Source organism: Manacus candei, unplaced genomic scaffold, assembly GCF_025592945.1.
Source record: "Manacus candei isolate 608988 ecotype Guabito, Panama unplaced genomic scaffold, ASM2559294v1 h1tg000037l, whole genome shotgun sequence".
NCBI classification, from domain to species: Eukaryota; Metazoa; Chordata; class Aves; order Passeriformes; family Pipridae; genus Manacus; species Manacus candei.
The window spans coordinates 17,755,227-17,773,887 of record NW_026138085.1 but is presented as its reverse complement, the minus strand read 5'-3'; the positions used below and the strand labels follow the sequence as shown (position 1 = coordinate 17,773,887).

The 18,661-nt window shown below is 42.3% G+C and overlaps 2 protein-coding genes and 1 long non-coding RNA gene across 19 annotated transcripts in view; 2 read left to right on the top strand and 1 right to left on the bottom strand.

Annotated features, from left to right (window-relative positions):
- Positions 1-7,905, top strand: part of GABRB2 (gamma-aminobutyric acid type A receptor subunit beta2) — a 149,319-nt gene extending 141,414 nt beyond the window's left edge. For 5 of the 6 annotated variants that reach the window (XM_051794118.1, XM_051794114.1, XM_051794116.1 and 2 more), the window contains 2 exons: positions 3,016-3,066; positions 6,544-7,905. In XM_051794118.1, the coding sequence (XP_051650078.1) occupies positions 3,016-3,066; positions 6,544-6,891 (399 nt within the window). In that variant the 3' untranslated portion in view covers positions 6,892-7,905. The remainder of the gene's footprint in view (positions 1-3,015; positions 3,067-6,543) is intronic. The other variant, XM_051794117.1, reaches the window with a different exon arrangement.
- A 3,328-nt stretch (positions 7,906-11,233) lies between these two features.
- On the bottom strand, positions 11,234-13,763 carry LOC127473940 (uncharacterized). Its single transcript, XR_007905629.1, has 3 exons — positions 13,621-13,763; positions 11,994-12,142; positions 11,234-11,495 (listed from the first exon to the last, which is right to left on the bottom strand). It is a non-coding gene; the product is annotated as an uncharacterized LOC127473940 (long non-coding RNA).
- Positions 13,580-18,661, top strand: part of ATP10B (ATPase phospholipid transporting 10B (putative)) — a 218,894-nt gene continuing 213,812 nt past the window's right edge. For 11 of the 12 annotated variants that reach the window (XM_051794024.1, XM_051794021.1, XM_051794017.1 and 8 more), the window contains exons 1-2: positions 13,580-13,728; positions 17,615-17,707. The gene's annotated coding sequence lies outside the window, so the exon portion shown is untranslated. Of the gene's footprint in view, positions 13,729-15,558; positions 15,975-17,614; positions 17,708-18,661 lie in introns of those variants that run through there. The other variant, XM_051794015.1, reaches the window with a different exon arrangement.

Sequence of the window (18,661 nt, the reverse complement as noted above, 5' to 3'; positions counted from 1 at the left end):
TATGTGCATTGCTTCTGAGTTTGGATTGAGAGCAAATGTCTCAGGAAATCAGTTGAAAACATGACTGACCTCAATATTTGTTTATCCTGTTTAATTAACGGCTCTACTTCAGCAAAGCTACAAACTCATCTCCTGACTCAGGCACTGTTGGCTGGTTCTGGGCAGTGTGTTGGTGCCAGGCTGGAGATGACATGTCATGGAGACCTCACTTGCAGAGTTCATTCCTTCCCTTTCCCAGAGATCAGTTTGGGTTGAACGGCCTCGGCCCCAAGGGAAGGGGAGGGAGGTGGTTTTGTCCAGAATCACAGCACTCCCTATTTCTCCTTCTTGGTGGCTGAGGTGATTTATCCCCCGTGCTCCAGACCCCCAGGGCTGTTTCTGTGGTATTTGGGAAGGTGCTGATGCCCCCAGCTGGGACAGGGCACCAGTGTCCCATCGATTGCCCCAGTCTCCTGTTCGGGGCCGTGTTCCCAACAACAGTCCTGACCTCGCCTGGTTCTCTGCTTGGTTTTGGTTTAGATGTTGGATTCTGGGCAGCACTTTAGACAAGTCCATATTTTGTGGTTTTTATTCAAATGCCACCAAACCAAAGATGCTTCAGCCTCTGTCATTTTATGTGGGAATAGTTCTTCAGTGTCTCCAGTATGGAATCCTGTGCTTAAGCCCTGGATGCTGAAGGAAGTGTGTTTTCAACCATTTCTCTGTAATCCCACAATACTTGCAGCTGAGTTACTGATGTGTTACTGAAGACCATGATCAAAGTTACATGTATCAGAAGGTAAAACTGGATGTCTAGAAATTGATTTACAAGTATCTAGAGCAATGTTAAAACTCCATGTTCAGATCTTGCATTTTTTTTTTCACTTTTGTTTTTAACTCTTGCAGGTTTCTTAGGGGGTTTTTTTGCTTAGATTTCTAGGCTTTAAAAAGTTCAAGAACCTAAACGAAAATCTTATTTAATTTTCAGAGTTTTTCTGAATTTTTTTAACCTGACACCAAGCAAAGTAACCTGAAATTATGAGTCATCCCAATTTTACTGCTCTCTAACCATGTGCTGTACAACCTGACCCAAATCTCAGGGGTATAACACGACCTGAGCCAGTGCATTCTAGCCTAGTTTCATAAACAGTAACTCCAATGCTGGCAGGAAATTCAGTTTTGTACAGGCAGTGGAAATGCTGTGTTTGTTCCACTGCTAAAGCCATTGTTGAATATGACAATATTTTGAAATAATTTTGTGCTATAAATTTCTGTAGCTTTATCTCAGCAGACTGGCTTATCTTGTTAAAAATGTCTGTATAGCTTTAGGCAGGTGCCATTTGGAAATAATTAATTCTTTTTTCTCCCAGAGTGAGCCTGAGAGCAGCTCGTGCAGAGCTAATGTACCTCCCCCCATTGCCTGTGTGGGCAGGGCAGCCCCAGAGCTCAGGGGTTCCCAGGCAGTCCCTCAGACCTTGCTGGGGAGGGGGAACATCCCTGAGACACGAGAAGTGCTTCAGACTTCACTGCAGACTCCACCTGATCCTGCCAGAGGTGCTGACAGGAGCCAGGAATGGGATGTTACTGATTTTCCAAGCAAAGCTCAGATGTCCAGAGGTGGGACACTGTGCTATCAATAACACCAAGGTCTTTATCTAGAACAAATTAAATTACATATCTAGGCATGTCATGTAGGTCTTCACTGGGAAAGGGAGCTTTATTTCTGTCTTCAGTTCTTCAGAATGTCTGTTCACAGGACCCAAATGCCACATCTCAGGTGTTAATCTTTGGGATAGACTGGGTACTTCCATTTTAAACTTCATGGTTTAGCTCTCTAGATTTGTCTTTGGCTAATGGCAGCCCTACTTAACAAAAGGATATTTCTTTTCAATTTACAACTGTTTTGTTTCAGAAGGTTTTTCCATGGGAAATTTCATCCCTGCTGCCTGTTGTGTCCACAGCTTCTGAGCCATTCTGCCACGAAAGGAGCCATCAGTGCCTGCCTGTAATTGAAGGTTGTAGGTGAAAATGGACATTATGTGAGAAAGCAGGAATGTCAATATTATATCCTTTCAGTTCATCAGTGTTATCAAGCTGTGTTTGGTAGAACAGTGGAGCATAATCACCAATGTACTGCTTTACTGAAAGTCAGTTGTTCCAGAGATCTGGTCATCCTTGGAAGATTCCTGATGTATGTGTGTGGGAGTTGTAATTTTGTTGTATTTTACATTTGCTAATGTATAAGTGAGAGGAATTCCTCGAGAAAGCCATCATTTTGGAGTTTCTAGGTATCAGGGAGAATATATAATGGTAACATTTCTGCACTTTTCTCTGTATTCCCTTTGTTTGAGACCACCAAAAAGGTCGTGGCCTCTTCCAGGGCTCCAGAGTCAGCTTTTCTTCCACTTGACCTGCACCTATAAATGAGTACCATTTGCACCATATATTTTGTCATCCGGTTTTAAGATTGATTTATCCAAACCTCACCCTCTCACTTGGTTGCTGAGCTCTGGTCATTTCTGCTCCACTTCTGCTTTCACCTTTTATTTCCATGGTACTTGCTGCTGCTTTTTCATCTTCATCCTCCCTTCCTTTCTCGTCCCTGGGAATTTCTCCATTCAGTTTGAACCCTGCTGTTCACCATAAAGAGTCTGTATTCTATGGCTGAACAATCCTTCAACACCAAGAGACCTTTTTAACCTTCTTCCACCTCCTTTTGAAACCACTTTTGCACTTACTTTCCCCCCAGAATAATTTTAGTAATTGTTTTCATATCATCATACCTTCCTTGGTCAAGTGACCAGTTGGAAAAATTACATTTACATCACAATGTTATGTTACCTTGAGGAGCAGAGCAAGGCAGTAATAGCACCTCTGAAGCCAAAATATACCTGAATATACCTAATTGTTGGCTTAGAGGTCCCTATATATTTTAATTAGTTGTCCTATTATTACCCTAGAGTGCTTTAATTTTAAATGAAAGATAATAGCTGCCTTATCTCTAAGGAAACTGGTCTTGATTTTATTAACTTACAGGACAGAAGAATAATTGGCACATATCATTGTCCAGAAATGTATTCAACAAAGGTATCTTTCATTGTTTTCTAATGTTTTTATCCTCAGACACTTAAAATTCAGGTCTTGGCCGTTTCTGGTCATTAAAGATCCCATGGCACTTTTTTATGGCGTGGTCATCTCAGCCCCAGATCTCGATTTCTGTGACTGTTCTGCTTGCCCAGCATTCCCACCACCCTCACCCACCCATAGTTCCAATTGGCTACAACATTCTCCATTCCTCAGTAAAATCTGGTTGTTGTTCTGCACTGTCAGTCACCACATTTCACCTCTGGGGTGATGGTGCTTCACTGGGAACTCAAGTGGTTCCTCTTTGTGATGCTCCTAAAGCGCTTTGGGATCCTTTGAACGGGGGCTGCTGTTGGCAAGAGCTGGGATTCCCTGGCATTCTGGCCCAGGGTCACTTAGTTCCAGGAGCATGTTTTATTTAGGGTTGGGCGAACCTACTTGGTGGAAATTTCATTCCCAGCTTTCTCTGGGCTGACAGGGAGCCTTCTGTCCAAGGTTGGAGAGTTGGGTTAATTTATTCTGAGTTCTTTGTTGCTTGTTTCTTTCTTTCTTCATTTGTACTTCTGGATTGGAACTTTGGGAGTTCCTTTACATTGGGAATTCAAAGTACCATGAAAAAATGCAGTTGCTCTTATGGTCAGTTCACTGTTTCAGGTGCAGGAGGGTCAACTTAATGCTCAAGAAGCACCTGAACTTTGTGGTGTTTACCTGGTTATTGTAACACTTGAAGGTTCGCCCATCACTAATATTTACTGTATTTTTCATTATTTCTTCTGAAAAATTCTTGGAATATTGAAAAATGCTGTCCTTCAGCTCCGATATCAGTGTGATACATGGCAGGAGAAGACACTTTGCCCCAGAAGATAGTTTAGAACATTGCTAAATGTTTTTTTCTGCCCAGCATCACTAATCTTACTAACTGCTTCAGGATTAGCAGATATCTGCAGCAGTTTGCTGTATTAAGAAAACAAGTTAACTGAAGGAATGCTCTGTCACTAAAGCGTGTCTGTATCTAACTCTAGTAACTAAAATAACTTCCTTGCATGTGTTGCACAGAATGTATGCAAGTATGTAAAGAGAACTCAAATTTCTAATATCATTGCAGATCAAAAGGATAAAATGCTTAAAGTAGATTCACCCTAAGAAGATTTAAGATTTTAAGATGTGAACACATTTGTTGGCACTAAAATCTTTCCAAAAATAGTATTTTAGAATGCACAACATTGAGGTGAAAATAAGCAGGCTCTAGGCTAAGGGGTAAAATCACCACGTTAGTGGACGTTGTGTCAAACTTGCCCTGATGTCACTGGAACTGAAACTCCTTCTCTTAAGGTCACATGAAACTATGGAAAATGTAGTTTCCAAATGACTTTGCACCCCTCTTGTAAAATACTTACCTCTTTTGGTTTTAGACATTCTTGGGATCAGTGAATGCCAAGTGCCTGTAATTAATGGTTTCTATTTTTAGGATCCTGAAAGTCTTATGATTGGTCTGAGATCTTGTAACAAAAAGGACAGCCTATTTTGTCTTACACCCAAAAATCACATAAGAATTTCTAAATAACTGCACTCATCATAAGAAAATGTTTGAAAGCTCCTTTCAGAGTTTCATAGATCTGTTTGACACCATTTCCACATGGATGCTTTTGTTTGTTTTAATGGCAGAATACTGTTTTTACCTTAGTTTTGTCTGATGCAGGTGAGAACCAGTTTGGTGGCCCTCCTGGCTAGAACACACTGTTTCCTCACCATGCTCAGTATTGTGCTTAAATTAGTTTTTCTCGAGTTTCAGCTCAACTTTCCCATTTTTCCAGTGCTTTTGAAAAAAAAATGGATTTCCCTAACACACTAGAAACTTCAAAGATTTCATCTGGCTCAGATGGAAAGCAAACAAAAATGGAAGATTTTGGCTGCTTCACATTAAGTCACTACATCTAATTTAAAACTCAAATATACTGAAACTAGAGGGGTGCAAACTCACACAGATTGGGTGGGAAAAAAAGTGAGAGAGAGGGAAATGTGGCATCTCAGCAATGGCAGTTTTTGTGCATCACTGGAACAGATGTAATCACTCAAATGACAGTGTTTCAGTAGGTCCAAAGTACCTTCCCAGAGCAGAGCCTGTGCAGGGGGTGCTGCTGAAAGCAATTGTTGTCACCCCAGTTCTCTCCCAGTGCCATGGGAAGTATTCCAGAGAGGATTAATGATGGCAAATACAGTGTGTTGGGTAGTGCAGGAGGTACCTGCTGCTGAGGGCTGGATTCTAAACATTACAGATGGAAGAATTCCATATTATTGTTCAGAAATCCCCAGAAGTGGCAGTTTGTGCACTTTGAGCAATAACCATGGAATATATTCCGTACACAGGAATGTGTGCACGAGTCATGTGGCTGAGCTATTCTTAAAGGAGCTCTGGGACAAGTTTGTCTCTTATTTGGCCTGGAGTATATCTGCACTACCATCACTAAGGCAGTGTAATTAATTAGCTTCTCATTAGCTGTTATTTCTTTTTAAAGTATTTTTAGTTAATTATACTCTTTAATCACACAATTCAAAATGTATATTTAGAGGGAAGGCTGAGGAGAATTAGAACTTCCTAAATGACTTCATATTTGTTTTCTATAAATGGATTATTTTTAATTTCTCCTGCCATACTTCAGATCTACTCCAGATCGCCTAAGAGTAGAATTTAGTTCCTTATCTTTGAAATCCTCCTGATTGTCTAAGGGGTTTCTTTACAACATTGCATTAATATTTTTTTCGCTGAGCTGCCTTTAAAAAAATGCATAGTAGCTAAACCTACCCATTGAAACAATTGTTCAGTGTACATTTGATGTGATTACATTCTGCCTCTCTTTTTCCTTGCTTGAAATTGGAGATCTCTGCTGCCCCAGCACGGAGGTCTCCACAGCATGCATTGTATTTATGCAACTCATTAGCACTGGGGAATAGAGTTTCCACATAGGTATAGTTAGCTGGTGCCTTTTCCCAGGTAAACACCAGTGCTGGTTGGAATATTGGGACAGAAAACATGCATTCACTTGTGCAGTGCCCTGTGCCTTGTTTAGAGACAGAGACCTTGTGAGTACTTGAAATTTCTGTCAGAGCAGAAGCTTTCATTTGAAGGAAGAAAGACTGAAACAAAGCAGACTCTTTTCCATTTGATTTCCCTTCAAAACCCCTGGAAATTCCATTTTTTCCCCAGATACCCTTCCCAGAATCCCACCTTCAGGAGCTGAGCGTGGACTTCATTTCCAGCCCGTGCTTGCTGAACGTGGGTCTGGGGCAATGCCCTTTGCTGCCCTGCCCTGTACTGGCCCTGTTGCTGTTGAGTTCCCAAGAGATGACAGTGAATGCCTGAGGTCCCTCAGAGAGGCTGCCACCCCCAGGGAGCAGGGTTAGGTCTCCCCTCCCAGCATGGCTTGGTTGGCAGCCGCGGGTTCCCTCTGCCCCGCTCACCCCGCTCTCCGTGTTTTGCAGATGGACCCCCACGAGAACATTTTGTTGAGCACCCTGGAGATCAAGAACGAGATGGCAGCCTCGGAGGCCGTGATGGGGCTGGGAGACCCCCGCAGCACCATGCTGGCCTACGACACCTCCAGCATCCAGTACCGCAAGGCCGGGCTGCCCCGGCACAGCTTCGGCCGCAACGCCCTCGAGAGACACGTGGCCCAGAAGAAGAGCCGGCTACGGAGAAGGGCCTCGCAGCTCAAGATCACCATCCCGGACTTGACTGACGTCAACGCCATCGATCGGTGGTCCCGCATCTTCTTCCCCGTGGTTTTTTCCTTCTTCAATATTGTCTATTGGCTTTACTATGTGAACTAAGAGACAAAGCCACGCAGGAAGCAAGAACTGGATTTCTCTTCAAACCGGTTGTACAGCCAAAAGTGGGACTTAGAAAAATTCTATTCAGGACAAAAAGTTACTTTAAAACACCTTAGTTGCTGGCCCACTCTATGGTCTGTTTTTATAATGTTTTGGTTGTCTCTGCTAAACCATATATATGTTAAGTTGCAGTATGGACATATCCCCCTATCAAAATATAAGTGCATTTTAAGTGTGAAGGCAAATTGGATTTTGAAAATAGTTTCTGTCTCATTGTCCTTCACTCCCTTTTTATTTTTTTGGTCCTTTTTTTTGATGGTCATTTGATTTTAGTGCTACAAATTATAGAGCAGCATTTGAGAAACAAGTTTGAATTTCAACAGCAGTACATGCCATTCCCAGGGAAGCTGCATATCTGAGGCATGCACCTACACTGCAAAGGGTGTACTGAGTTGTTGTCATGCTTAGGAAACATACACTTTACTTTTCAAATGTGTAAACTTGAAAACAAATAGTGCCTATCATCTTTCCAAGATGATGATGGTCAGAGGTTTCCCAACCATATTCAGGTATTTCCTTTTATTTATTGAAAGAATTAAACCTTTGACTGATAATTTTAGGGTTGGGTTTGCACAGAAGCTGAAGCGAGAAGCACTAGTTTTGTTTGTCTTTAAAGGGAGAACAAATGCTCACAGCCACAGTTGGGATCAGTTGAGGAATGTAGCAACGGGGTAAAAATGCCTCAGTGATGAAGGGGTAGGTATTCTGCTGGGCTGGGTTGGGGAAAGGGAATCATCTGTCCAAAGTGCCAAAATTGGTTGCCCAAATAGTAATTCTGTAGATGGCTGAAGGAAAGCAGGGATGCCCTGCCTTCCTGTAGGGCAGGGAGAGCTGGAGAGCAATCACAGAGTCCAGGGGCAAGGAGAGGAAAGGCTGCACTATAGAGAAGTGTGTGTGTGTACATATATATATCTGTATGTGTACATATATATATGTATATATATATATATGTACATATATATATGTACATATATATATGTATGTGTACATATATATATCTGTACACATAAATATCTGTACACATATATATCTGTACACTGTGCAAAGGAGTGTTGTCAGTTGTACCTCAGTCTCAAACAGTCGTGTGATTTCTTCCAGGTTTGCCTCTTTCCAGCATTATTCCTGCTGCTCTTGGATAAAGGTGGTGCAGTTCTTCCAGCAGTAAAGATCCCAGCAGATGTATTTCCATACAGGGTATTTTCTCAGTCTGGATTAGGCAATACCATTTCACTTTTGGTTTTCCTTAATGCACTGTTTTAAGGGAAAGAAAGTGGTAGCAATGACTTTAAGAGTTCAATTCACTCTTGAGTGTTTCCTGTTTAGGGTGATTTCTATTGAAAAACTGGCAAATTTCAGTTTTTCTTGAGGAAACCTTTTGAAATAAAAGGTTGGGGTTTTTTTTCATTCCATGGAGCTTTACTTTTACAGACAAAATAGAATAAACAAAAAATAATGTAGACAAAAATAATTTTGTCATTTATTCCACTGTGGGACATTTTCTGTAATGAAAAAAGCAATCACAAGAACTGTAGAAAAAGTATAAATTTTTGATGGCTTTTACTAAATCAGATCCCCCAATATTGTTCAACACACAGTGTTTCAAGAAGCAAAAGCCACATCTTTTGCATCCATACTACCTCTTATCTGTGTACAAATCTTTGAAAGAAACTAGATAGTAAAGGGTTTTTTCAGGAGAGAAATATATCTTGAGAATATTTTTCATAAAATATTTTCTTTTATTTTTTTGTTCTTTAAAAGAATAATTTTCTTACAAGTTTCTGTGGATTTTTTTCCCTGATTGTCAGTGAATGACAGCGATAGGAGGAGAATAGTTCTGGGAACTAATAGGCCAATTTTCTGACTTTGTTTTGAGCATCTCATGTGCTTATTTCTGCTTCCCATGGGAGGGGCTGGTTTCTGAGCCTGAGCTGGGATTTGCCATCCCCCCTCCATGGCAGGAGGTTGTGTGGACGTTCAGGTGCTGCCTCCAGGTTCAGATCTGCACTAGGGACAGACTTTCACTCTCCAGGTCAGAGGGTCCCAGTTTGTTCCCACGCTCAGTCTCTGCTGCATTTCATGCTGGACGCAATAACCTTTGTAGATGCACTTGGGATTTCTCCTGGGAGCTGGGAATCACTCTGGAATCTTTTCCCAGTTCTAAGAAATGGAGCCACAGCAAAATTCAGTATTTCTCTTGGAGGTCTGTTCTTTAAAAACGGTCCTAATTACCCTAAATAAAAGCAGTGTCATAGTATCCTTCTGCAAAGGCTTTTCTTTGCTCCCAAAATCGCTGCTGCCTCCCGTGTTCCTGCCCAAAGCAGAGTGGGACTGCAGGGAGCTCCCACCTGCCTGGGTTGGGACCAGCAAACCCAAGAGCTTACAGGGAATTGCTGACTCTGCACTGGTTCCCTGCTCCAGCTGTTCCCAAACCCACAGAGATGGACCCTGGACCTGCACATTCTCTCACTGAAGCTCCAGAACAAGCCATAACACTCTCTGATGATGCTGCTCAGAGAGGGAAAGAAAATGTTTGGTTTCTGCTCAGGTGTCTCTCGGGAAGAGAAATTATCTGGGGGGAAGGAGCACTTTTGCTTTTCCTATGTCCTTCTGGCTATTAATGTGATGTATAAAAGTAGTGAAAGAGAAGGATTCTATCATTTTGTACCAAGGCTTAACACTGTGACCCAAAGGGATGGGGGTGAGGAAGGCTGGTGAGGCACTGCCAGGGAGAAGGAACTCGAGCCCAAGGTGAGCCCTCACTGCTCTCCTGAGGTGCTCGAGTGAAAGGGAGGAATTCTGCCAACATACATGAGATATGGGGTTTGCTACGTGTGCTCCCCTCCAGGTAAACTAGAATAAATTCACTTTTACTTTAGAGTTGACCGAAAATTAATGTTCTAGATCTTTTTAATCGTGTTGATTGTTGTTAGTTTCAATAAACAAAATATCAAAGTGAATAATTTAGATAAAACTTGTAATATAATTATAGTTGCACATTTTATTGTTCTATTAGACATAATAGCCAGCAATTAAGGTGTTTTTCATCTTTGTGAAATTCATGGATGAATTATGACTATAACATGGCACAGTTTTAATGAAATATTTGAGATCAATCTGTAAATATATTCTGTACATGACTGCTAGTAAGTGATACACATTTTCAGAACTGACAATTCATGCAACATGTTTCTGTGTTTGCATAAGGAATGTTACGTTTCTATCCTATCGCAGTTCAAAGACTGGGAAGAAAGACTCAAGCAATGACATCGTGACCATTCTTTTCTCATTCCCAGGGGAGGAAAACAGTGTTAGATCACAGCATGGCACAGAGTTCTTCAGAGAGTTCTGACATCCTGACAAAAAGGACATAAAATCTGTAAGGTACAAAAGCACAATGCATAGAAAAGATGAGTGGTGGTCTCACACCTGGGGAAAAGATCCTATTTATTTCAGAAAAATATGCATTAAAATGAAACCTCAATTAATTTTCACTATAATTATTAGACTGTGTTCCAATTCTGTAACACAGTAGTAACCACAAGTGAAGGGATGTGAAACATTCTCCAGCTGTATGTGCATATGGACACAGCCCTGCCTGTCTGTATGGACATATGTGTGTGTATACCCAGGGCAGTGTGGATATGCACACCCTTTCATCTCTTGGTGTGTTAAAGGAATAAGCCAATACTAGTTTTGTTTCTACCATCAACCAGTGTATGAATATATTTTTGACAAAAAGAGATTAATGTATTTCAGCAAACCAAACAACTTCCTCTACAGGGTAACTGGGCATTCCTGGGTGAGCAGCTCAAGGCTGGGTCTGTCTGGAGTGTTGGTGACAGTCCTGTACCTCCTGCAGCTGGAACCACACCAGTCCTACATTGCTTGCCTATTTCTTCTCTCTTTTTATAACAGCATTGTCCACTAGTAAGTTTTCAAAACCAATCAATTCCTTAGGGAACCAACAAAAAAAAGGCAAAAATAGTAACTATTTCTAGAAAACAATCTAGGGTGGGCTGGCCAGGGTACAATACTATATCAGTAGTGATCATAACATTTTGCTCTGTGTACATAGAACATCCAATGTGAGCAACCATGACTTAAGCTGAACGTGTGTAAATATTATCAGATTTCTTAAACATTTTTAACTTCTAATTTGTACTTTATGGTAAGGCAAAAAGCTAATTCTACTTATGGTTTAGGTTAATGTGTCCTAAAATTATGTAAATAATTAAATAAGCTGTAAATGAGCAGGCCATAGATACAGTATTTGTTTAGTGACTTTTTTTTACTGAGTACAAGAATTGCAGTGCTCTAGCAGAGTAATTTAAACACCCTTTTGCATAAACAGATTTGGACTCCAGATATCAAATAGTACAGAAGGTGCTGTGGTGTAGAGTGGCCGTGGTGGCAACGTTCCTGCTGGCACAAGTGACTCTTCTGTGTGGTTCCCATGTTCAGGCACCCCAATAGCTTGGGCTCAGAGCTGGAGCAGCAGGAACAAAGGGCCTGGCTTTCACTTGCCATGAGGCACTTTGGTGTTGCTGCAGGGATGGAGAGGTGAACATCAGGGTAAGTGAGAACTGAGCTGGTGATTTCCTTGCAGAAGCTGCATATTGCTCTGTCTGTCTCTGAAATCTCTCTCTCTTATGGTATCTAATAGTAGACTTCTATTTTTCTTTAAAAAAAAAAAAAGGTTTGACTGTCGTTAGATAGCATAGTCCCCCAAAGCCAAAGAACCTTCACTCCAGAAATTCTTTAAAAGGGAAATCTAATAAGTCACTGCTTAACACCAAAGGTAAAGCTTAATAAAATGCACTAGGAACTTTGTCTAAATTTTTAAGAAGCAAAGGAATGTTGATGATCAAAAAGACTGCCCTATTCTACTTTGTAAAAATAGTAATAATTTAAATATCCATTATATAAAATTGAAATAGATCATCTCTACAAGAATATGCAACACTAACATTTCATAAGTATAAAATTATTTTCTTTGTAAGTGCTTTGACAAAAAATGAAACTTAAATGATGAAAAATCTCACCTCTACTTTCATACTAAGGGTTGTATTTTTTTAATGTTTTTCAGACATGAGGTCATCTATTCCAATTTGATAGCATTTTGTATGTTTTCACTGTTGCTGTCGTTTGGCAGATCCTCACCAGGCTGTATTGTTCATGGTCTGTCCTTTTACTTTCAGTTGAAGACAAAAAGAACATTTGAAACATGATTAATTCTGACAAACTGCTTATGATTTGACTTCTATCACGTTTTTATTTGCATGGGTGTTTAAATGGTTCTGTTAGTACTGTCTTTGCACAGTTCTGATTTATCTTTTTTTACTTAGTACTATTTATTTCATAATGTAGTAATCATCAGCCTTACTAATGACCTTGTAGCCTTTCTTATATGCACATAATGCACATTTTCCAATGGCTAGAAAATGCAAAATACTAGTGGATATCATTGCATCAGATCTTCATGTCTTTCTCAAAAGGACTGCTAACCTCTGGGATATATGAGGTAGTAAAATGATGATTGTAAATGAGTAGCACATAAGAGATATTTTCTTGAATTTAAAATTATTGCAGCCAGTTTCAGCATGTAAATATATAATAATGTTGGCTAGTGTGTAATTCTTGAATTAAAAAATATAAATAAAGAAAATCTAAAATCTGTATATGTGGTTGTGTTTGTTGGGCAGGACCTCTCCCAGAGCTGCAGGAGCTGCGGGATCTCACCCGAGGTGAGTGTGGGTGAGTTTGGGGCAGGAGGGGTCGGGCAGGGGGGCTCCGAGGCCCCTCGGGGCAGGGGGGCTCCGAGGCCCCTCGGGGCAGGGGGGCTCCGAGGCCCCTCGGGGCAGGGGGGCTCCGAGGCCCCTCGGGGCAGGGATCCCGCGGGAAGGGGCAGCTGAACGGAGCTCCTGGGCCTGGGCTGCCCTCGGGGCAGGGCAGTGTCTGGGAACACAATCCGGGGGGATCTGGGGCTGCTCCCTCAGACAGCGCTGAGAGCAGGGGGAGCGGCTGGAAATGTGCTCGGTGAGGCCTGGTGAGAGCGAGCTGCTGTGAGCCCGTCACTGCAGGTCTGGGTCCTCCTCCCAGAAACGGGGGGTCTGTTCCTGCTGGGAGGGTATTTCCTGCGAAGGACTAGGAATCAGAATGGGGAAAATCTCAGAAGTGGGAAAGGATGTGCAGTGATTGAACGGACTTTATGATGCAGACTTTATAGTTACTATGTACACACACATTGTATGTTCCCCAGAAGTTGTACCCGGGCCTGTCCCGGCCTGTTCCCCTCCCCGCTCCCCCGTTTCTCTGCCGATTGGCTGGAGGAGCTGCAGGAGGAAACAGCCTCCATTCGCCCCTTCTCTCCCCGTTCCTCCCTCTCTCGCCTGTGCCTCTATCCTGATTTGCTCCCCCGCTTGTCTGTCTCATGCTCCACCCTATGTTCTGGCCCTTTCCCCTCCCGAGCTGATAAAAGATCGCATACACACGTGGATGCAGCGCTTCGTCTGCATCGCACCCTGGTGTCACGGGTCCGTGTAGTGCCACGGTCCCATCCTCCCCTTTCGGACCGCGGCAATTTCCTGCTACAGAAAAAGTCTTAACATCTGACTAGGTGGACTTCAGATATGGAAGTCCCAAGTTCCATTCCTTCCTCTTCTTACTTACCATCAAGCAGTAAAGATCCTGGATGAGCAAATGTTTGCTCCTTTGGGCCTGGTGGATTGAGCAGATTTTCCTGTTGGAGTGGTTCTGTTGCATAAAACCCCATTCCAGGTGAGCAGACCAGGGGACAGAGCAGCTGAGGGTGGTCATGAGAGGAGTCTGCACTGCTGGGCTCCTTCTGCTCAGAGCTTTGTGCCAGCACTCACAGGGGTCAGAAACTGGGGTCTTCCTGTGCTCCCCAGAGGGAAAATGTTCACTAACACAGGTCTGTTCTTGCTTCTTTCTATCCTCGTGGACCTTGAGCCTTAAACAGACTTTAGACTTAACACCTGTTTGCTGTGCTGAGAGGGCAGTTCATGTCCCCCAGTTCTTGTTCTCTGCCATCCCAGCTCTAATGAAAGGGAACCCCTGGCTGTGTTTCCCAACCCCAGGGATGGTTCCTTGGGTGATACAGCTGCAGTTATTGGCAGCTTTAGCTGTTCATACCCACAGTTGATGCTTTGGTTGATCCAACCAGGGGAGCAGATGGAGACCAGCAAAGGGAACAAATGGCCGTCAGACCAAAGGCTGCCAAGGGCTAAAACTGCCAAATCCTGGCTTTGGTTTGGGAATGCAGACAGCAGTTGGTGATTCCTTTTGAAGTTCTCCCCCTGGCTGCTCTCTGTAGCAGCCCCCCAAGAGCTCTGCTCTCCTGGGGCATCTGTTCTGTCCCGCTTGGCCGGGAGGAAGGTCCAGTTCTGCACAGAGAGAGAGCAGAGCTGAGTCCCACAGCTGTGCTGAGTGAGGAGTGCTGGGTGCAGGAGACATGGAACATGAGATGTAAAATATTCCAGACTGTTAAAGAAAGCTCTAGTCTGACTTCCTGCCTTCCCTCTTTAGAATACCACATCTTCTTCTGAAGCTTCTGAACAGGAGATCCAGGTTCTGAAAAAAGACTCAAATGTCAGCACAGTTGCTTTGTCACAACTCTGTGATTTACTGTTGGCCCTTATTTTGAGAGATTATTACGAGCTAGGCAGCAAATATTTAACTTTAAGACTGTTTATGATTTTAGACTCTAAAAATATTTATATTAATTTCCAGAATAATTTCCAAAACAAAATTGTCTGTCTGCCATTTCATCTGTCTGTATCTATAAATGCATTTAATGTTATCACATCCTAACAGGTGTCATATCAAATTCACTGGCACAAAAATAAGACTACTACTATAGAGTATTTGAATAATTTATTTCCTTTATTCTGAGCTTTAACATGTCATGACTTGTGTAATGTGACCTCTCCCTCATTCAATTTACTTGATTGCAAATTAGAAACCTTAATAGCAACTTCTTATTGGGAAATTGTACTGTTGGATATATCTTTATAATCTAAAATTAACAAAACATGACAAAAATTATCTAACATCTCAGTTCTTAACTAATAAAAGGCAAATCAGCATGTTAAAGAATGAAATTATGCATCTGTCAAATATTGAACAGCTGTGAATCAGTGAAATAATGGGCCCTGGCATGGAGCACATTGTAACTGCTGCATATTAAGGGAGTGTAACATTACAACTACATAGCAAGTGTGCTCAGTAACCCACATGCTTTGGTTATCAAAATTAATGACCAGCATGACATTATTAATTTGTAAGGCTTGTTATTCTTGAGGGATATTTGGAGTGACTGATTTATTATGGTGTTCAGATGAGTCCAGGCAAGTGAGAAATTTAAAAAAAAAAGCTGGTTCTGTGGAGAAATGGGGGTTGGGTATTCAGGTGATGAGAATTGCTTATACAGGAGACACGTTTGCCTTGGCTGAGACTGGCCCAGGCAGGTTTTTGGGGGGAGAAGGAGTGTTTACTTCAATGTCAGGGCAAAACTTTTGAATACATCTTATTCTTGGAACAAAAATATTTTCCCCCCTTTGTGACAGGTTGTCAGAGCTGACAGAGTGCATTGATCTGGGCACTGGGATGGCCCAGGGCAGCTTCCAGCTGAGAGCACTGCTCTGAACCTGCTCTGCTTTGGAAAGGAGGCAGCCAAGGGAACAGAGGCTGCTTGGGCTCCCTTACAAATGCTTTAAAAACTGAATCCTGCAGACTGTGCACTTTCCAGCTGTGGTGCTCCTCAGTTCCCCAGTGGTCCTTGAGTGGAGATCCCTGTGTGTCCATGGAATGTGTGCTCACAGGTCTCAGCTGGGTTGGTACATCTGTACTCTGCTGCTTTCTAAGCCCACGAGAAACTGGACTGTGACCTTTGAGTTCTCCTTGTTAAACATTTCCAAAGATCTTTTCTGAAGAGTCTGACTGATCATGTCAGACTTTAATCTGCAACCCTTTGTTGAAATCTTCTGGCACTGATGCTGATGAAGGTATGTGGAGAGACATCCCAGCCAAGCCCAGGGGGGCAATGTCCTGCAGGTGACAGGGAATGGAGTCCTGTCAGATGCTCTGTGACAGCAGCACAAAGGGCAAGATGTGCAGGGATAAACCCACAGCACAAAGGGCAAGATGTGCTGGGATAAACCCACAGCACAAAAGCTGGTTTGGTCATGGTGGGATGGGTGCAGTCCCTTTGGTGAGGATCAGATCTCCACTTCCACGTCATGCAAGGAAATTGTTTCCTCAGGTGGGAAGACGTTGGCAAGAGAAGGAATGTGGATAATAAACAGATCGAAACCTCCGTGTCAGGGCAGCAAGATTTATCTGCAAGATTTGCAGACAAATTGAATTGGCTTTGATGTGCTTCAGTATTTTAGGTTATGAAAGATTGAGGCTTTTTTATTGTTGTTGTTAGTCATCGTTCAAAAGATATCTGAGGGAGAGATATGTGTCAAACAGACAGAAAAAAATCACTGGAAAGAAAAAGGGGAAAAAAGAAAAAGAACCCCAGTGAGGGGAAATCCAGCTAATTCCCTCCCATCCTCCCAAGCAGCAAAGAAGTGCAAACTGCATTGCCTAATTTATTTTCTTCTTTTTTCTCCCACTCACAACATACTTTAAAATTAGAAGGGTTTAAGACTGTAGGAAGGACAAATTTTTTCTTCCTCCTCCCTCACTGTTAATTTTAGCGTTTTCTTTCTTACACAAGTTTGGAAATATAACAGGAAGACCTTGGCTAATTCCAGTGAATAATACAAACCTTAATTGGTTTTGGAAGGGTCTCTAGATCTCTCTAAGAAAGATTAAGTGTTATTTATTTGCCTTTATTACTACCCAAAGCAATGTGATTATTGAACACGTTTGACATTCAAACTAATTAAGGATGAGAGAAAGAGAGGGGAACAAACCCTTTATATGAGATCCAGACAAAAATATATAAAAGGAAGAAACAAAAAAATGGAAGGGACAGGCAGATGAAAAGCAAGGGTTGTTTTCTCCCTCATGCTGTAAGATTTCAAAGTAAACACCAGTGCTCCTCTGGCATGTCCTTTAACTGCAGCCCAGCCATCCATCAGCTGGTTCCCTATTTCAGGTTTCTTACAGGAAAGCAGTAGGAGGTAGCAGCAGCAGCTCCTGGTGCCAATGGAATGAAGTCCAACATCCAAATCCATACATTTTCTCCAGGTGTAACAACACAATACAGGCCTTCAAAAGCAATGGGTTAACCTAAACTTTCAGTAACTGTAAGGTGTGTAGATCCCTGAATGGACATGCTGGCCATGCCCTCGTGTTGGCAAAGAGCACCTTTAACCTGCTCACTTCTCCTCCGGGCAGGTCGCTGGGTCTGGAGCAAAGAGACCCCTCAGTGTCCCTGCAAGGGCTGCAGCAAACAGTGAGGGACCAGGGATGTCACAAATAAAGATGCCTTTGCAGGCAGCTGGGGCTGATGAAGGTGCAGCACAGCTGAGGGAGGCAGAGCCTGGGCCCTGCAGGTACCACTGGGCTCTGTTGTAGAGCTCTGCCAGCTCAAACGGCACCGGGCACTCGCTGGGCACTGGCAGGAGAGGGTTGTTCATTATTACTCTGCTCAAGAAGTGTGTTGTGCTCCTTTCTGCTTGCTTGCTTTTAGGTTCTGACTCTGAAACACCAAGAGATCTTCTGTTTTGGTTTTTTTTTCCTCACCCAACAGACGAACCTCCCCGTTGTTCCTGTGTGATCTCAGGTGAGTTGGATCTTCAACACCACGTTCCTACAGGACAAACAGACCGACATTCCTTGTTTCATTGGACTCAGCTCCTTTTCTGCCTGCTACAGTTTATTATGATTAGTCCACTATAAATTACATGGTGTCTCCAGGGACCTGTTCTGTACTTGAAATATCACAAGACTGCTGTCATGCATAATGCTGCAGAGAGCTGCTAAATTTATATCCACTAAAAATGTGCTTTACGTTGCAGAGTGACCCACTTTAACTTTGATGCATAAATGGGTTGCTTTTCCTTTTCTTTTAAGTATTATCTGTTATCTTCTGTTTGGCCACAGATTTAACTTACTCAGAAAAGGCCCCTGGAAAATCTGCTGTTTGTGCTTGGTGTATTGTGTGATTATCATTATTTTATAAAACTTGGACATACTTCCAAATTCCCCTGGAGACAAAGCATGCAAAGGGCAATTTTGTCTGCCAGCCCATGTAAATTCTATCAGGCTGCATAAACAGACAGCAGTGGCAGATTGGCTCCTGGAGCTCGTGGTTTCTTCTGCTCCTGAGCAGTTTGCACAGCAAGTGGACAGCAAGGACTGTGAAGCACAAGTTGCCCTAACATACAGATAATGGCAGTTTACTTGTGTAGTTTCCAAATGTGCCATTTGAGTTTTAAAAGCTTTTTGCCGTTTTTTTATAAGAATCCTTCAAATATCAGCCTGGTTTTCACAAAATTAAAAAAAAAAAGCAGTGCATAACAATCTGGTTCCCTGTTAAAATTTCTCCTTCTAAGAAGGCAGAAAGGGAGCAGACAGACTTAAAATGCCTTCAGGATACTATATACTATAAATCATTATCTACAAGAATTACATCCACAGGAATTCTGCCATAAAGCTTTAGTGTATAATAAGAAAAATATATGGTAAGACCATTATGCTATTAATTGATATGGCTTCTTGACAGGGTTAAATAGCC